The 20,877-nt window shown below is 36.7% G+C and overlaps 1 protein-coding gene across 1 annotated transcript; it reads right to left on the bottom strand.

Annotated features, from left to right (window-relative positions):
• Positions 1-13: 13 nt before the first annotated feature.
• On the bottom strand, positions 14-7,839 carry LOC109080148 (small glutamine-rich tetratricopeptide repeat-containing protein alpha-like). Its single transcript, XM_019095245.2, has 12 exons — positions 7,693-7,839; positions 6,988-7,133; positions 6,793-6,896; positions 6,363-6,444; positions 6,179-6,278; positions 5,905-6,009; positions 5,055-5,196; positions 4,904-4,966; positions 4,789-4,826; positions 3,085-3,216; positions 2,851-2,975; positions 14-437 (listed from the first exon to the last, which is right to left on the bottom strand). The coding sequence occupies exons 2-11, from the start codon at positions 7,085-7,087 to the stop codon at positions 2,864-2,866; spliced, it is 978 nt and encodes a 325-aa protein (XP_018950790.1). The 5' UTR covers positions 7,088-7,133; positions 7,693-7,839; the 3' UTR covers positions 14-437; positions 2,851-2,863.
• Positions 7,840-20,877: the final 13,038 nt, after the last annotated feature.

The raw sequence follows: 20,877 nt of genomic DNA, 5'->3' as shown, positions 1-20,877 counted from the left end.
CAAAAACACAAAGTCATATTTGAAATCTGACATTTAATTGTCAATGTTGAGTTTGCACATGTTCCTTGTCAACCCCTTTCAGTTCAGACAGAGACTTGTCATTTGAATCACTGAGGTGTTACAGCAAATCTGCATTATGTCCATGTAGCAGTGCTTCATTAATCACGGTCCAGTAACATGGATTATTACTTGGGTGTATAGAGTTAACCCAATGTGATATTTCATTGATAAACATTTGCTGGAGTCCAGTGCCCAATTATGATGTGTACATGTGCCCTGATGACCTCTTCCAACTGGCAGGGCAATGTGGGGCAGTGGGAACTTTTTTATAGATGAATAAATTCAGTCTTTTCCCTAGAGTTGGAGGTACAAGGTATATCTTAAAAACTAAAAAAGTAGCCCATCTTCCAAAGGTCCACCAGGTCGAGAATGAAACTCTGCACAAAATGAGAGAAGTAATGTGAACAGATATTCTGTTTAAAAGAAGCTGTTTTCTCAACATTTGTAAAGCTCAACCACAAACATAAAAAAAAAAAACATTTCGGTTGTTAAGTGGTGACGTAAGAAGCGCTGTTTCCGGGTCCAAGCCTCAATTAGTTTCACTTGAGGATACCATCTCAGCACCCGTTTATGAGCACTGTTTATTCATATTAAACATTTAAGCTAAATGTTTTCAAACTTAAGGTGTACACTACAGTCTCCATGCTCACAGCATCCCAAACACAATAATTTTTATTTTTATTTATTTATATTTTCTTTGTCTGGCTATCTGAAATTTTATGGAGTTAAAGGTTAGGATTATAATTTTTTGGTAGTATTATATCTCACTGTTTTGTTGTTTTCTTGTGGTATCTGATAGAGCATTTGGACAAGGAAGCGGTGACACGTGACGTCAGACTTAATAAGCGGATAGAACATCTTAAGGCAAGACACACCAGGTGAATAAGATTTTTTAAAAATTAACTTATAGATAAACATACAGACCTTTCTTTCTTTTTTTTTTTAAGTTTTCTAAAATGCAATTTAAATATGCAACTGAGGCATTGTCTAATTAAGTATGAACAAATTTGCATACATTTCCAGAACATAAATCTGAAAGCAAATGATACATGAACAAACCACTGTGTAAACACCTTTAGAATATAGATTATAGGGCTGCACAATTAATCGAATTTCTAATCGCAATTACAATTATTGATGCCACAATTACGTAATCGTTCAAAGCGGCAATTAATCGTTCAAAGTCCACTTATGTTATTCTGCATACTTAAGATGCGTTTTTTTTTCTTTCTAAATTGTTATCTTAAGGGTTTTTCCCATTTTTTTGATTTTAGTTTTAGAATAACATTATAATACCATTCATATTTTTACTTTTTTATAATTTAAAGAAGAAATCAATCCGATGTATAGTTGACATTTGAGGCTTAATACTATAGTAAAGCACTTAGTATTATTTTCATATAAAAATATGACATGCAGCTGCATCAAACAATGATATAAACATAATTTAATGTAAATTGTGATAATCGTAATTAATAATCGCAATTACAATTTCAAGGGAATAATTGACAATTATGATTTTTGTCATAATCGTGCAGCCCTAATAGATTAGAATAAAACTCTAAAGTTTGGTTAATGTTAGCACTACTGAAGAGATGATTTTCAACAAAAAAATAAATAAATAATAATAATTCTGAGAAAACGGCCTATAAAGATAGGCAGCGGCTATTTTCACTAAAGGTCTCTAAACACAGAGTCCCAAATTTTCTTTGCGTTTTTTTGTATTCGAAATCCTGAAAATTTGTCACGCAGAGAAACCTTGCACACCAAATCCGATGTATATTAATTAATCAGTTGCGAAAAAAAGTTGCAAAACAGCAGTAAATGGAGTCTTCAAGCAGTGAGGATGAAAAAAAAAATCGAACCCAATCCAAAAATTTTATGACGGACGAATATTTTGGAGGCAGTGTGTAAACATGATTGACATAACGTGAGGTTATATTTATTTTGTATTATTTACATTTACACTAAGTGCAAATAGCAATGGATTCTATTAACTTAGACTCTATTAATTATGTTTAAATAGCAGGATTTTTGGCTATTTATAATAATATTTTATATATAATATTTATTGCAGATAGTGGAAATTATCTGCACCTCAGTATTGTAGTACACTATAAAACAGTATGCAAAAATAACGTCTTAAGTATAAATTATGATTTGAATTCAAATTATTAAATGGATGCCACCTTATCGGGACAATAAAACCCTCCCCACACCTACCCTAACCCTACACAATACTTTACTTTAAAATTTTTGACTATTTTCTTAATTTTTCTTGAAAATAAATGTCTTTCCGACGAGATATGCGATTTGAAAGGGAGTTCGGCAAAAGGCAAGTTCAAACCCAGGTCGATCGCGTCAAAAAGACTGCAATACACGCTTTACCATCTACACCACTGGAGCTGATGTTTGACAGCCATCTTTTGCAGTACTGACTAGCCCAATCACATATTGGTGGACGGAGTTAGAGTAAATAACCTCTGACAACAAGGCGGGCTATTTGCACTTAGTGTAAATAGACACTCCGATAAAGATATGTATCGTAATTTAAATTTTACAGATGCAAAAAGACAACGTGCAATAAAATATACACTTAAAAGTGCATTTTGGAGGTTTTCCTTCCACTAGTTTGAAACAACACATTATTCAAAGCCAATAACCCAAAATCTCAAAATTTACCAGTGCATGAAAACTGTTTTTGCCTGTAGTGCCTTGCCTTAAAGTCTAAAACCTATTAAAGCTATGTTCCAGTCTTTTCACAAAAATACTTGAATTTGAGTAGATTACCATGGGGGAGTTGTCAGTGTTCGTCATTGCCAGCACTACTGGGAGGTCGACTGCGTATTTGACTCCTCAGCTGCTCTATAAGCTCAGGGTTCTGCTGCTGCATTTGCTGTGCAAACTGCTGACCACTGTGACAGAAAAACACTAGTTCAGCCCCACTGAATATAACTTAGAATTTCTTGTTAGGAAGTAGAATGAAACCTATGGAAATCACAGGATAGAGATGTTAAAACTTACGCCTGTATAAGGCTGGAGAGATCATTGGCACCAGCACCTGCACTTCCTGCTCCAGCTCCTGCTGCTGCTCCTGCTCCTGGTGAGGTGGCTCCTCCCATAGGACCGTAAGCACCAGACATCATACCTGACATCCTACATGGGCACAGAAACAGCTGATATACATTTCTGCTAAGAACACAAAGTCTTACATCAAGTTGGTACAACTGCCCTGAAATAGTGATGCATTGCTAATTTCAGCAACCAAAAATATTCAGCCGAAATAGTTTAGAAGGGCCATTGCCATTTCTTGACATAAAACCTGTGCAATTTAAATGTTTGTAGAACTCAATTTTTTAATTTTAAATTAAATACTAAATTTAATTATTAAATACATAATTAATTGATTAATAATAGTGGTGTCAAAATTAGCATGTTAACTGCTGCTGCTTCTGTGACCTTTTTCCTTGACAAGAAGTGCATATATTCAGTCGCAAAACGACTGAGAACGGGAGACGTTTCGGACACGCGCATGCTCCTTTTCCCCCGCAGAGCCAGGTGTGAGTCAAACCAGTGCGGATACGGTCCTGTGCTCGCAGCGCGTGCTCTTCAACTGCAGGCACAAAGGCACCGGTGTATGCTGTAGCCTGAATCCTTTCATATCAAAGCGCGAAATAAACTACGTGCATGCAATGTCATGGTCAATTAAGTCATGAAGTTACCAAAAAGGTTGATTAAAGGTGCCTTAAAACTGTGCATGCATGTAATCTATTCTATATGAGTCACATTTAAGAACATGTCTCTGAAATGCTTTTCAAAACTGTCCTGGAGCAGCCCAGCACTGTCTCACTCATCTTACACACCCGATTTAACTCGTCAGCTCATTAATAGAGACTTTAAGACCTGAACTGTGTCAGAAAAGGTAAAAAGAGTTCAGAGAAAATATGATGCATGTCAGATCCGCATCACGCTGCTGTGATGTCTATTAATTAAGGACAAAGGGGGGGAAAAAAAAAAGAAAAAAAAATAGTAAAAACTAACTTTTATAGCTTTAAGGATTCATCTATATTTAATTTAGAATTTAGTGTTTGATAACTTCAATTTTAATTTCTGTATATTTCTGCTGAAGAGCACAGGTAAATATGACATTTATTATAATGGGTTTATGTGAAAATTGTTTTAAGTTCACTTAAATTAGAAGTTATTTTTTTAAAGTCTAATAAATGTTAAAAGTGATAGCTCTCAATTATACTGTAATGTTGAATGGCTTTAGTCAATGGTTAAATATGGGGGGGGGGGGCTAATGTTATAGAGAAATCAGTATTGGTATCATTGATACTGACCTTCAGTCATAAAAAAAGATGCCATTAAACAAATATTTAAAAATATACTATCTTTATGTTGTTTGTACATTAATTTGAAGATTGAATATGCAATTATTGCAAAATAAAAGTATATTTAAAAACTTTAATGTTAGGTGGGATTAATCGTGACTAATTTCAGAAAATATGCGTTTCTTTTTTTTTTTCTTTTTTTTATCGACTGACAGCACTAATTATTAAATAATATTAATTTAAATATTTTTTGAACAAAGCCCCACTTTTTGATGTTTACACCATATGACAATATTAAAGTTTTCAAAATCATATGAAATCATCATCATCACTTCATGTATAGTGTGCATATTACGTGTATAATAAATGCTGTGCTTAAAATTTGTCTACTCACATTTGCTGCACTTGCGGGTTGTTCATTAAATTAGATGCCTAAAGAGAGTGACAGTGAGTTAGTGATGAGAATAAGCAAGCATTAATGATGAACATACAGATGTATTTCTACTGACCATGTTCATGAAACCAGGGTTACTCAGCAGACCGGCCAGGTCGACTCCACCCAAACCCCCTACCTAACAAAGATCAACACATGGCTTTAGCACAACTCTCTGTTTTCCACAGAGAGAAGAAAACTATTATCAGTTAGTTCTGTGAACTCACTGGGCTGGGCTGTCCCTCCTTCATCTTCTGTTCTGCTATTTGCAGGTTGGCTTTGTACGTGTCGTTGTCAGGGTCCAGCTCCAGCGCTTTCTTGTAGTAGCTCACAGCCTCTGAGTATTTGTTCAAACTTGCAAGAGCAAGCTGTTTTTAAGCAAAACATAAATGAAGAAGTAAATGTGACATCAAAATCCATTAATATCGGATTTATTTTTAAATGAGGGTATCTGCAGGGTTTTTAAAAACAAATTTAAGGATTTTTAAAACCTACACAAATCAAAATTAATACAGTATGTCCTTTCAGAACATGAATCATGTATCTCATAATCTTTTGCTTAATTAAACAGGCTGCAGCACATATTCAGTCAGGATTTAGTGTTGCTTTGAATTAAATGTCAGATACAGTTTACTGATTAACTAAAATAATGATGCACAATGCATAATAACTCTGAAATACAATAGGAATCTTATTTTGAAATATCAATGCTTTCCTACTTCCAACTGTTCATTAAAAGAGATGAGAGATATCACATGCATTTTTGCAACCATCTACAACATATTACAATATAAACATCATAAGGTAAACACTGCATTATGTATCAACAGGAGATGAATATAAATAAATGCATGGGCTGCATTTAGACTTTGAAATGTGCAGGGCACACACTTATTTACTTAAATCATACCCTTTTGAAATATATTAGACTGTATCATGATTATTGCTTTTCTAAATTTGATAAAGGGGAAGTCAAGACCTGTGGGAACCCTGAAGTGCAAAAAAAGTTTAAGCAATTAGCCTCCAATAATTTATCTGTGCTCAACATTTTAGGGGGAAAAGTAAAACAATAATTACCCCATCCGCCCATATGCTTTACTGTAGTTTGGATCGATTCCAATGGCTCGTTCACAGTCTTGAACGGCTCCAGCATAGTTCCCCAGTTTGCTGTAGGCTGCAGCTCTAAAGATAATTATTTTTTTTAAATATATTATTTTTCAAAAAATAAGAACAATTCTCCAAGAAATATAATAAAAAATTAAATAAACATACTTTTCTAATCATTCGTGGATAATGCAAATACTAAAGCATTACACTTTTCTTTTTCGGATTTAATTAACTGTGCATATACCTGTTGCAATAGTAGACAGCATTTTGAGGATTAAGCTGGATGGCTTTAGAGTAGAACTCAACAGCTGCACTAAAGTTCTCTACCTTCATCTGATCGTTACCTGCAGATACAAACATGCAACACTTTGAGTGAGAAGACCATAGGAAGGATCCTGAAATGGTAAAGGTGTGACAGATGGTCTTACCGTCTGTTTTAAGACGCTCTGCCTCTGCTAACTGCTCCTCTGAAGGTGAACCACTGGATGAATTGGTCTTAACTTGAGGTGTCTGCAACATATAACAATGTCTTAGGTGAAATCCATTCAAAGCTATGCATAAACATTTTAAAACGACATGGATTAGATCTGGGGATTTCAATCTCTTAAATGCCATCTACCACCAGATATGCATAAAGAGCCATTACTGTAAAAATGTTTTAGTTTCAACTATTTATACTACTGTACTTTAACAGCAGTGTATTTTTTATTTTAATAAAAATTGTAATTATTTGTGTTTTTATTCTACTTTCTCTAAACATTTATCCAGACCCCTATAACTCCCTTGCAAACCCCTGGTGGTCCTCGGATCCCAGTTTGAAAACACCTGGTTTGGATGACACACTTGAACAGCTTTTACCTGTTTGATTGCAGAGGCAAATATCTCTGGCAGAGACTGACTGACTGCTAGACTCTGGTCCTCTACAGAGACACCAAATGCCGTCTCCAGGCACTGGATGGCAACTAGATAAAAGGGCAAATAAAAAAAAAAACTAGGAATTACCAACCAAAAGCATAACAGTGTCCAGCACTGATTCTAGCACAGAGGTTTTACCTTCTAAGCTTTCTTGAGCATCTGATGACAGACTCCCAGAAGACAGCTGATCATGGAGAAACTGAATGATGGAGAATGCAAGATGCTTGGTTTCTGCCATTCTGTCTTGAGGCTTAAACCTCACCAAATAAATGTGTGAAGGAAACCTACGAGACAGGGATGTGTGTTAATATCACCAAAGACAACAATATAGAAAAACAGCATGATAATGGTTCGTAAGTCAGAGTAACCTCTGTTCGGAAAGTATGATTTGGAACAGATTTCGAATGTTACAATGTATTTATTCCAGTTTCTACTGTTCGGGAGTTAATACTTTCACTAAACGCTCAGTAACTTACACAAGATTTAAACGCGAAATAGCAGCTTACGATAGACTTTTACAAATTAACGACTTTCAGTTGTGTAACCATTGCGGAGAATTAGTGCTAACCCATAAATATGTTCACGAAGTCAAAACAGTTATTAACCGAGATGGAACATTCTAGCACACACTAGCTGTTAGCTCATGCTAATGGTCTCCATTGGTTTACAACGGGAGTGCTAATTCTCTTAGCATTGGCTTCAGTTCGCTCATGTGATTTAGCATAAATACAAATGAGGATTGAAAGTGAGCTAGCCGCCATTCACCGTTTAACTCTAAAAGCATTCAGGATGTTATTTGGTTCTACAGACTCTAAAAAAAAAGTGTGTTTAAGTCACACTCACCAGTTATCTTCTCTCAAGAATCTCTTGCCAGCAGAGTGTGCTGACGATTCATGTGCGTGCGCGCGCACGGCTGTCGTAACGCGCGTGACGTCACGTGTTGGGTTAGCGCTCAACGTTTGTGCTGTGTTCGAAATGCCATACTATCAAACTACTCTTACTATTTCTGCAGCATTCAGTATGTATGCTGTGCATAGAGTGCAAATTTTCTGTACGCATGAAAATACCCGGATGACCTACTTTATTTACCAGAATCTGCCAAAGTACACTGAAATCAATACAAAAGCTGTGTTCGGAATACTACCATACAACTCCTACTACATTGTAGTATGCTCTGTGTATGCTGTTAAAAGTAAATGAATGTTCTGTGTGCATGGCATGCCCGGATTATCTCCTGCTAAATTTGCTGAAATTTGATGTAGGCCTACGCATCTTGAAGACAATGCATGGGTCAGCTTATAAAGGTAACACAAGAGGGCAGCACAGAAATGTACAGCATAAATGTGGCTTATTTGATTCAATATGCGTAATTTATGGAGGTTATTTGTTTAGTGATAGTGAAAGATTTTTATAAAATAACTTGACTTATTATAATAATATATTGGATCACCAGTCCTTTTAAATCTGATGGCCTTTATCTAATAGTTTGGTGTTTATAATGGCAAAAAGATTTAGTTTTGAAAGCAGTTTGATGCTCCCTCAGTAACACTGTTGATTTCTTAAAACTGAATTATCTGATAACACTGATAATGCTGATAATAAAGTCATTATTGTCATTATTACCCCATAAAGAGCATCAAAGTGTTAAACAACAATCAGCATGCTAAACGGTTGTGAGGGACACACATGATTGCAGATTAGAATTTCCACGAATATCCCATTTTATAATTAAATTAAAAACAATGCAGCCACATGCTATTTGCTTCTGCCAAGCAATTATCTGTCTTTCTTTTTCATCACGATGTCAAATTAAGAGAATTACATTAAGAAAATCTCAGTCTGTTATGCATCAGTCTGTAATTAAGTCACTGCAACCAAATTCATATCATAAAATGTATTTGAGTTTAAGTAGAAACATTACCGATAATGTCTCTGTGGTCTTACACAACACATCACAAGTCTCCTCATTGTTCAGTCATTTGCACCATTTTTGCACCATTTGTTTTGTTAAGGCTCAGAATACTTAAAAAGGTAATAGGCTTTAAACCTCTGCCACTCATCAGCCATATTCAGGCAAGAACCAAGCCACTGTCACACACATTGTTGGTAGTTAAAAATGAGCTACTTCTGAAAAATTCTGACATGATTTACTTAAAAGCAAAAGTTAGGCAGGTCAACTAAGCTGCTCAAGATCCAATGACACTAAATGCACTGGGCTTCTATCTTGAATTTGATTTATAAGAAGTCGAACTGTTAGCATCCTGTGAAGCGAAAAGCTGCAGGTTTGTAAGAAACAAATCTATCATTAAGGTCTCTTAACTTAAAATTTTTCCAAAATACAAGTCCAAAATCCATAATAGTGCTTCATCCAAAAAAGTCCATCCCCTGTTGTCTTCTCACATCAAAATCCACCAACATATTATTTCACCACTTATTCAGATGTAACAACTTCACTAATAAACAAAGCAACCAGATAGAGCACTCGTATTTTAACAGGAACAAGATGACCTAATCACTGGAGAAAGCAATATTATGGATAGTGGCCTCACATTTTAACTGGAAGCAATTGAAGTTAAAAAAGTATTTTAAAAGTATTTTTCTTACAAACATGCAGTTTTTTTTTCTTCTTCTTATTATTATTATTATTATTTTTACTCCACCAGTGAAAATGGTTTTAAGCAAAGCCACAGCAGAATCAGCAGTTTCTCATCTCCGAACAACAAACAGTCGTGGCGTTACTGAACGAAATATTGTTTTATTAAGCATATAATTCAATGACTCACTCATAAAGACACTTGCCATAAAGAACTCACTTTACACCATGTACTTGCTTTCCTATTTTGAAATGTCTATACTTCACTACTTTTTAAAATATGCACTCTTGCAGCCATCTACACCTGCAAAATGTATCGGCAGGCTTTGCCATACAACTTCCAGGCACATACTGTAGGAGGTCCACAGAACGTGTCATAAAACAGCAGCAGTGTCTAATACAAGACGCGCTGGGCTCGTAAAGCAGGGGTGGACCGGTGCTGTGCCGTCCGTAATCTTTCCGACAGCCTCATCTCTTGAGCCCACTATGTAATGGAATCCAATAATTTGTGGGAGGTGTGAATGTTTTTGAGACGTTTATCATCTCCCCAGAGCTCATAGAGAGATCATTACGATAACTAAGCCCTTTTCACAGGAAGCGGTAGCTCATAGCCCTTCTGGGACTTGGCAAGAGGCATGTTTCCTTGTAATTTCCTGTGAGAGTTTTACAGACTAAACTAGCTACAAAGAGATTTTCTCTTTCTGAAGCCAAGGTTTATTGCTCCCAGTTATGGTTGCCTGTCACTCTTAAGAAATCACACTCAGGCCATCCAAGATGAGTTTTTTTTTTCTTTCGGGACAGATTTTGAAGAATTCAGCATTACAACACTTGCTCACCAATGGCTCCTCTGCAGTGAATGGGTTCCGTCAGAACGAGAGTCCAAACAGCTGATAAAAACATCACAATAATCCACAAGTAATCCATACGACTCCAGTCCAACAATTAACATCTTGTGAAGTGAAAAGCTGTGTGTTTGTAAGAAACAAATTTCTCAAATCAAATTTGTTTAGAACTGTTTTGGACTGTCTTCACTTGTCAGTGCTTGTTATATGCACATTTCTCTCCTGTTTCAGACAAGATTACTTTTTCACTGCAAATAACAATATTATGGATAGATGACTCATATTTTACTCAGTTTGAAGTTAAGAACATAAAAACATTTTTCTCTTGCAAACATACAAACACACACACAGCTTTTCGCTTAACAAGACATTAATTGATGGTCTATGGTGGTGTGGATTAGTTTTAAGAAATATTTAACGGTAGGAAGTTTAACAAATGAGCATTTCCATTCCTGGTAAAGGTATAAGCTGTAGTCACATTTAATATTGAAAAAAATGAGTTGCACTTGAAGGTGAAAAAAGTTCCCCATACAGATCACCGCATTCAAGTTGGTTTCACAAATTTGACGCACTGACCAACAGGAAACATGCTTGGGTTAAAAGTGACTTCTGTGTGAGATGTGTGTCATGCATCTCTACGCTTTTGACAATAAACCTTGTTTTGTCTGCTAAAATTGCCAAAATTTCTCGAATGTGACCACACCTTATAGACTGTCCTTTGTCTGCCTAATTTGCTATTTGTTGTGAGTCCAATTAGCCTACCGATGCAAATTGAAAAGGTTCAATAATTACATACATTTCTGTTTGACTTCACTGACTATGACTCAATTCTGAGGCAAAAATAGCAACAGCCATCAGTGATGGAATTAATTATTTTCAATAGAGTGATTTATTTAGACGGCTCTGTAAACCTTGGGAAAGCAAGGCCTTGCTATAGGATGTTTAAGTTTGGAAACGTATGTAGTAAGTATAATGTGGCAGTGTTCATGATTCATGTATTTACTGTGCCAAAATTCAACATCTGAAGTTATGAATATAACCTCAAATATTAAGAAAATGTGGCTACCAGAGGAACTCTCGGTGAAAGCTGTCTGCTATGAATTCCTTTTGAGACTGATGTGAAAATGGTGTAGATCAGTCTGTTTTGCTTAACTTATTTGTCTGAGGTAACAATAGCTGTCTCAGTGAAAACTCTTTGACAGGCCACAGTTAATTCAATTGGGATTCATTTCAGACTTAAAGCTTCACTGTATGCCAATATTTTATTCTTAATATGACAAAGAAAAAAAAAGAAGTAGATTTTGAAATAAGTGAAACATAGAATAGGGGATGAGTTTTGTTTAAAATTATATACTGTATATTTATATATTAACATATTTCATTAATTGCAATATTTGTTGCCAAAATATCTAAACAAAACAGACTGCACTAATTTGTAATAATAAATCACAAATAATGGCACAAATATCATCTTACATCAGTTATTTTCATAGTGTTGTTTAATAGATCAATCCAACTAGAAAGGCTTGATACATGTTTTAAAAGCACAGAGCAAAATTGATTTTTGTACTTAATAGATCTCAAAAGAACAATTTTCCCTTTTTATTTCAGTTTCTTTTAATGAAAAGCTCACGGGGGAACGTTTTTGCAGTTGCTGCCAAACCTAATGGTTTTTGGCAGACATATTACTCTCTACTGACCACCTTTTTTTAAATTGCAAAAAATATTGGTGTTTGATTTTGTTTCATGCCCTTTAATGTGGTCCAGCTGTCATGCTCAGGTCGAGGAAAGGCACACAAAGACAAAGATAATCTTAATAATATATTTAATAGTAACCCATGAGCAGTAACACATACAAAAACCAACCGAGCACCGAATAAAGGAGTGAGCTTAAATGAGGCAACTAATGAGGGCAACACAAGTGCAGGAGGTTAACTGATAAAGAACTAAACAAGAACTAAACTAGGACAGGAACCAAACCAAATAAGGGCAAACAGAAACAGGAAACACAAAAGACATAACTCAAGTCCATAACTGTGACACTATTTTGAAACGCAGTCTGCCAATTCAGTTCCATAGAGGTATTGCTTAATGATAGCATTTTTTGCACTAAATTATGATTACATGCTTTAGTACATTTAACAACAGTATTTCTGGATTAGAATTAAGTTCTAAACTAAGTTTCAAAAAGGCCACAATAAGCTTATGAAAGGCATATTCCAAGAGTTGTGTGAGTATCATCTGCAATAAACAAATGTCACAAATGAGTTTTTCTGAGTCAGTTGTTTGTGTAGTTCAGTATATTTATGGCTCTATTCTACCTCAAGGTCTTAAAATATCTTATACCAGCTATCTCATACCTCATGAACCTTTTTAGACAAGAGAAATAGTATTCCTTTTGGTGAGATGAACTTTGACCTGAATCCACTGAGGAAGCAGCTAAAAGCTCTAAAAGGATGGAGCAGGCTGCTCTGATGGACTGCTTGGTAGTGTTTAAAATGGGAAACTACTATTGTTCGAAGGCCCATCATGCACAAATGGAGGCTAACACAATTCACACTCCCTTTAACAATGATTAAAACCATATTGACCTCACTCTAAATAATTCATAGCATGCTTTTATTAATGAAGTATTAATGGCAGTTTGAGGATCACTTTGTTAAAAAGGTCAGACTATAGGCTATTATGTTAGCTTTTGTTCTGTTCTTAAAGAGAGCATGAAATGGAAATTGTGTCTTTTCTTCCTATTGTGATGTAGCCTACGTCTGAGTGAAATGGCATCTTGAACAAGAAAAAGAATGGATGGGAACTGATTGGATTGTTGTTGTTTGCTAATTGCTGCCAGTGGCCAGTCGATTTTGATTTCATTGTGAATTTAAATGCTTCCTTTGAGGGGCTTAAATGTTATTTGAAAGAACTGTATTAGTATTGCTTAAATATGTAGGCAAAAGCATTGACTTCTCTGACATTTTCTGAGGATAAAAGATCCTCAGAGAACACCCAAGCAGTAAGACTTTTAGGCCATTTGTGGTGGGGAAACAAAGGTTCTTCTCAGCTTTAGATGGAGGTCTACTCAGTGGGACACTGAACTGTCACTCTTGGCAAGCAGAACTTTCCAGCTGTTTTCACAGAGCATCATCTGAGACGCACACTCTGACAAGGTCAGAGTAGAGGTCAAGGCCATTTGAATTTTTTTTTGCCGACAGCTTTGCTCTTGAGATGATGACGACTTTTAGGGTCTGGGAGATGATCAAATGACAGAAAAAAAACTTAGATTTACTTAGAAGAAGGGGCCTTCATGGTTTTGTTGTCTGTGTTTTCTGTGACCTAGTTTTCGCCTCATGTGTCTTGATTTGATTCATCTACCCTTCATCAATTAAGTCATTACCTTCTGTGTATTTAAACTCCCCTCTTGTCTCTGTTAGTTGTATGGTCTCATCAGTTTGTGGATGTGTAGTGGTTCCATGTCATTTGTATTATTAAAAGATATTCTCTTCTTCGTCATCTTGCCTGCCTGTGGATTAATATACATGCCAATTTGTGACAGAAGACCAGACCAAAACCAAAGTATAGCGCCATTTTTGTTTGCTTTTGTGTTAAGTGCAGCTCAGGGAATTCAACTGTTCTTCTCCTCCTGCTGGAACAGGGGGAGTACCCTCTTGAGGACCATACACAAGATTTCTTGGACCTCACATTCAATTCCCAGATGACTGCCTGACGACATTTTATTTCATAGGAAGGCTAAATTATCTGGGAAGGTCCTTGAGGGAGCCTTGCTGCTTTGTGGAGTAGGTGCTTGTGAACAATGATCCACCACTCACTGTCTTCAACACCAATGAGGAACTCACCAGCCCACCAGAGCCTAGCCAGCCTTCACCCAGTGAAACAGAGTTAATGCCTACACCCACCGCAGACGGAGCGGGAGCCTGCCGTGACCAAAGCACTGGAGTAAGTAGCGTAGATTATTGCCCCGGATCTCGAGCCCAAGAATTAGTCTGACCAGGGGTGCGAGCCAGCTACAACACCCGTCCCAGTGGGGATTCTCATGGAGTACAAGGGCAAGGAGGAAGGCCCCGCCCACATCCCTGCTGCCGAGGGTGAGCTGCAGCGGGCCTCTATTGATTTTCCTTTCCTTTTTGACCCTTTATTTTCCTCCTCTCCACCCAGCCTTGTCGATCTGGTTCTCCCACTCATGCATCTATTGAAATTTTGCTGGTTCCATCCAGATTTAAGTCCTATTTGTTTCTGCTGATTATGTCCAGACCTGACCCTTCTGAATCTCTCATGCATACCCCCTATCCCACCTTCGCCTTCTGGTTCTGCCTCTCTCTCAATCCCTAGTCTTTTACCTGTCTATCCGTCTCTTCACTCTCTGCCAGCTGCAGCTTATGTCACTCCAGGCCAGCCTCAAGAACCATCACCTCTACTTTGGCCTGTTATTCTGCTAGCCCTGCTGGACTTCCTAACCTCTTCAGTTTATCCTGAGTCCTGCACCTGCTGCCACCACATCTCACTCCATTCAAGCACTCTTCCCCCACTCCACTGCTGTCTGTCACCCCCTCTGCACACCTCCAGCCAGCTCTCGCCTATGTGGGTCCGCATCGGGGCTTCCTACCATCAGTGTGAGGTTCCACTCTGCCTCCAGCCACAGGTTTCTGCACTCCACCTTGGTCCTTTGACCCTTAGACTCTGGCTAGGCTCCTAGCTTCATCGTCTCCACTGGGGTCCCTCATCCCTCCAGCTCCACCTTGGTCAGTTGTCGACCATCCGCCACCTCGAGACTCCACACCTCCGGCTTCGCCTTGTCACTTCATCCACCTGACTCATTCAGACTCCTTCTTCCCACTGGCTCCACTTTTGTCCTCAGGCTCCACCATGGTCTTCCAGATCCCTGCCTCCACCTCGGTTGCCGGAATCTGCTGCTTCGCCTTGGCCCTCCTGATCCCTCCTGGCTCTGTTTGAGTCACCATCCATGCCGGCATCGTCGCAGGAGCTAACACCCTCTGATCCTCCTCCCAGGTTTCCTCCATGGCTCCTCCCTCCTGCGACTCCACCGTGGGCCTTAGTCATGGCTGGGCTCTGATGGTTCACCAGCTGTCTTCTCCTGCTCTGGCCCGCCATCCATCTCAACACACTGCTGGCTCCTCGCTTTCCTAGTCCTGACTGCTCCATCCTCCATCCCTTTGACATCTATCTTTTCCTGCCCGATCTTATCTTCCCTGTTGTCTCCAGTCACTGGTCACCATCCCTTCGACCAGGGTATATGAATAAAACGAATAAAAAAATAAAATAAAAAAAAACAGTAGCGCAATTACCATGTCCCAAAAATAAAAAGGTAATTTCCATCCCTAAAATACATATTTTACAGTCACTATTATACACATTTATCATAAACACAGCTCAAATGCTTCCTACTAGTGTGGCCCAAAACATTAAGCACAGTTTTATTACAGGTACAATGCAAAATGTTTCAGTGCAAGCATTTCAACTAAATGTAATTTATGCAATATTTCAAACCTTTAACCCACTGGGGAAAGAAAAATCAACCCATTGCAAACAGTTTAAAAGCAGCCCAATTTCGTATAAAATAACAACAACAACCCTGCATCCAACATCAGCTGCAGAAGTCAGATTGACTGATCACAGGTCAAAAGTAAGAGAGATGACTGACAAGATGTTGGAGTATTTTCTCCTCAACAGATTGCGAGCTTATTGACAAATATAGATGTGCTCCCTTTACACAGTGCACGCGCGATCGCTAAATCGAAAGAGAACTGCCCGCGCTTATTTCAAAAGGGATTTAAATACCCCACAGATTGATAGCGGCGTCATGATGCGCTAAAATTATATACAATATTAGAATGTTTGCGGGAGCGGATTCAAAAATCGCGGGAGCGGATGGGACTGGGAGCATGCGGTAATGGTCAGAAATTCAGCGAGAGCGGGATCAACAAGCCTCGCGCTATCACACAGCAGTGCATTCAGTAAGTGAGCGCGCTAACAGATGACGTCAAATCTTGCGGGATTCCATAAATAAACTACACAGAACCCCACTATTCGGACAAATATACATAATGAAAAGATGATACAAAATTTAATACTTTGGTAAATGGCATTTAAGACTTTTTAATACTTTTTAAGGCCCTTAATTTTCTCTAAATTGATTTATCAACTTTTAATACTTTTTAAGACCCCGCGGACACCCTGTCGACTCCTTGTCGGCACAAACATGTGCCTTCCTGGAAGGAGACAATGTCCCGGTTTTGTCATGTCTGTGTCTTCTGTGACCTAGTTTTCTCACCATGTGTCTTGATTTGATTCACCTGCCCTTCATCAATTAAGGCATTACCTTCTGTGTCTTTATACTACCCTCTTGTCTCTGTTGGTTGTTCAGTCTCATCAGTTTGTGGATCCTTGAATGTGTAGTGTTTCCCTAACATTTGGATTATTAAAAGATATTGAACTCTTCTTCATCGTCTTGCCTGCCTGTGGATTAATAAACGCGCCAATCCGTGACAGGGCATGAGTCACTTTCAGGGTCGAGAATATCATAGAGAAATAGATGTGTGCTCTTTTGACTAGGACAGTTAAGAAACCACCCATATGTAGAAATATGTTCTGTGTGTTAATAGCCTTTTTATTTTCTCACAGATAAAATAGTTGGCACCAGCCTTACCAAAAAGTAGTACACTTCAATTTTAAATATACTCAAGTAAAGTTCAAGTATATTTTTAAGTATACTTTATGTAGCAAGTATACAAATATCAGTGTTCTAGTAGTATACTTGTAAGTGTACTGTTTCAATACTTCTTGGGACTAAACTGGCCCACTTTCTAGTGTATAAATGTATACTTTAAATATAACAGTAGCAAACTTTGAGTACACAACTAGTTTACCTCTATGTTTGTAATTTGTACTGCAATTATGCTAAAAGTGAACTTATAGGTATACTGATAATTTAATAATTAAATACTTTGTTTACTTTGAAGTATACTCTCAGTAAACTACTAATTTAGAAGTTTTATACTGCAAGTATACTCATAAGTTTTCTTTAAGTGAACTTTACATCATACTTTAAGTATACTACTATGTCCCTATTTAGGTTTTAATTTGTATATATTTTGTTATATGAATATCTGAACATCCAAAACTTCCAAAGAAAGAACAAGGTATCTGCTTGTAAACAAAAACATTTTATTCTAGCTTCATGCATTCATTTTTTAAACACTTTAACGTGGGTAAGTTTCATAAAAATTAAAGAAATTACATTTTAAACAAAAAGCTGAAAAAAGACTATGAATTGGATTCAGAATGATAATCACAACATAGATGGAGTCGATCAACACCCCAAAGCTTGACTGTAATTATTACCTCTTCATCGGTTGACATTTTATTCCATAACATTACAGTTTTGATTAGGGCTGTCAAATGATTAATCACGATTAATCACATCCAAAATAGAAGTTTTGTTTACATAATATATGTATGTGTACAGGGTATATTTATTATGAATATATAAATACACACACATAAATTATATATTTAGAAAATATTTACATGTATATACATTTATATAATTATATTCTTATATTTTATATTATATATATAAATATATTTAATATATAAACATAACATATTCTTCTTAAATATATACATGCATGTGTGTGTATTTATATATACATAATAAATATACACAGTATACACACATATATTATGTAAACAAAACTTTTATTTTGGATGTGATTCATCGTGATTAATCATTTGACAGCCCTAGTTTTGATGCTATTTCATGTCAGATGATCGTGTTAGATTCCATGTGTTAGTATCTGTTGTTTCTTCTTCTTCACTTGTGTTTTTTTGGAAAAATTCTGTACGGAAGATGTGTACTAGCGCCCTCTACCGTATAGCAATGAAAACATGGATTCTAGGAGCACAAGTATAGTTCAAATATATTTAGACTTTTTGTAAGTATAAGTCAAGTATACTTAAATGTAATTTTAAGTATATTTCTGAGGAGTACATAAAGCCCATTTCTGGGAAGTACATAAAAAGTAAACTAAAAGCATACTTCCCTATTTTTAGTTTAAAAGAAGTATACTAATAGCACACTTGTATAAACTTCTTTTTCGTAAGGGCACTTGATAAAGCTATTTCTTTAAATTAAATCTGAATTTATGTCCTAACCATCCAATCAAAAACATGACAACTGACAAACAACAGGATATTTTGTCAATCATTTGAACTGTGTCCTAAATCGCATTCTTTCAGTACGCTGTAAAAAATTATTATAACAAACATGTAAGTAAAAAGATTATCAGAGTACGTTTTAAAGAAAATACTATTTTAGTTTTTCTGCTTCAAAAATGTCATGTTTACTTTAAAATGCTATATGTAATTTCTTTGTAATTAGAAAACTATTTACTATAAAAAAATTGTTTTACCACCATTTTTTTTTTTCAGTCTAGGTCCTACAATTGGTTTTAAACTTACTTCACGAATGTTAAAAATGTATGTTCTATAAAGTGTGAATAAGGGTAGCATGACTGAAATTCGGATGCATTACATCTGCCATGTTATCACTGTCACATGACCTATAGTAAAGTGTCCATTAAGGGTAGCCAATTTCGAAGAGGCTAGCAATGCCATGCTAGATCTTAAAGCATAAGATCCCACCCTCCCAGCAAATTACTCTCCAAAGCCACGCCTCCTCCAAAACATATGAAGGCGCACAGATAGACCAGAGGCTAACCAGCGACACGATAAGAGACGGCGTTGGTGGAGGGTTGAATGCAACACTGTCAGATTACCCCATGTCTCATTCAACAGTGAGAAAACATTACAGTACAAAGCGCATAATATTACAATAATAACGTCTTCCATTCTCGCTCCATCTCCAATAGCATAATGAAACAAGCTGATGACGTATCATGTCTGTGCAAGGAGATGTGCAAATACATACACTGACAGGCAGGTAGGACAGCCTATCGTAGCCCTCTGACCAAGAGATATGATTGGACAGACATTTAATCGTCGTACGCCTTCCTCAGACTATATAAATACATATAAACACATTTAGACCACTAAACTTAATGACTGCTAATGTAAAGAGACTTTTAACCAAAATAACAAAAAATGTTTTTTAACCAAATCACCTACACCACCTTTAGAAACTCACCTGACGTAGTAGGTCACTTGAATCCTTTTTACTAACTGTTTAATGACTACTATTTGAGCATACTTGCATACTGTTTTTTACATAGTAAGGAAGTAGGCATATTCAGACACAGCATTGGTGTCTATTTCTGCAGTCTTGAACTTGGTAGCCACGTTCACTGAAATCTCATTGGTCCAAAATCTTTTTCCTCAAAGATGTACTATGAATATCATAAATCTTGTGACTGGCTGTGACTGTGTCATGTTACACCACATTACTGCTTTCATTGTTTACAAATTGCTTGTCGTGAGAATCTTATCGTATTTCGCCTAATTAGGTCATGAAGACATGGATTAACAATCCCACAGTTATGATTTGTTTACATTTCCCACACTTTCAAAGGAAGTTGGTGCCAACTTCTGGCCAAGGAATGATGAATAAATATTTCTCGTTCCAAGTTTCATTATCAAAATGATTGCATTCCTTATAAGAGGTCAGCTAAAAATAAAGCCTATTATTTCTGAGGAACTGTTCCCAAAACCATAAAAGAAAAAAGGCAAACACATTTAAGGTGATGTCACAGTTACATAAACTCTGTCAAAAATAAATAGATTACCCTATGTCTCTATAAAACATATCATATATACAATATCCATATCTGTAAATGGCCGAAGAACAGCTTGACACAAAACAGACAAAACACAAAAAAAACATAAACTCTCACATACCAGAAACAAAAAAAAAAGAATGAAAGATACAGAGAGAAAGTCTTGACTGATGGAAAGTGAAGGATTTCATTCATTAAAATGACAGAATGAGAATGAGAAAAAAGCAAGCAGCCTCATTAGAGCGTGAGATTAAAGTAGGACAGTATACAGCTTTGATGCAATTGAAGCAGCAAGAGTTGTGTAAACAGAAAGGCCGACCTTCTGAATGCCCACATTCATAACTGTCAAGCGACCATTAAGTCACAATAGATTTGCTCTCTGCTTTCGTGCTTCTAAATCTACACACAATACCATGCAAAACAGCCACAGAACATTAACTAGTATAATCATCTTTGCTATTTTTGTGTGCACATGTTTTTCTCATATCAGAGAGACACAAAGACACATGGGGATACAAAATGATACGTAAACCTCAAGTTTTTGCCCTGTCTTTGATCGCTCTGAATAGTAAAGCGTGAAACTCAATTTCAGAGTCTTGCTTGTCACACTGCACTGTTGACGGGCAGCCTCTAGCCAGTGATGTGGAAATGATCTCCTGCACACTAGAGACTTAGAGGTGAAAGCAATCAGAGAAGTTTGCCAAAGTCATTAAATGTCAAATCTACTATCAGTCCAGCTCATTATGTACACACTGATTGGATTGCAAGTCACCACCTCAAGTTCTTTTTTGTTTTTCTTTGATGAACCAGTATTCCCACTTTCTTGGTAAAC

Source organism: Cyprinus carpio, chromosome B11, assembly GCF_018340385.1.
Source record: "Cyprinus carpio isolate SPL01 chromosome B11, ASM1834038v1, whole genome shotgun sequence".
Taxonomy (NCBI): Eukaryota; Metazoa; Chordata; class Actinopteri; order Cypriniformes; family Cyprinidae; genus Cyprinus; species Cyprinus carpio.
This window is presented reverse-complemented; position numbering and strand designations above follow the sequence as displayed.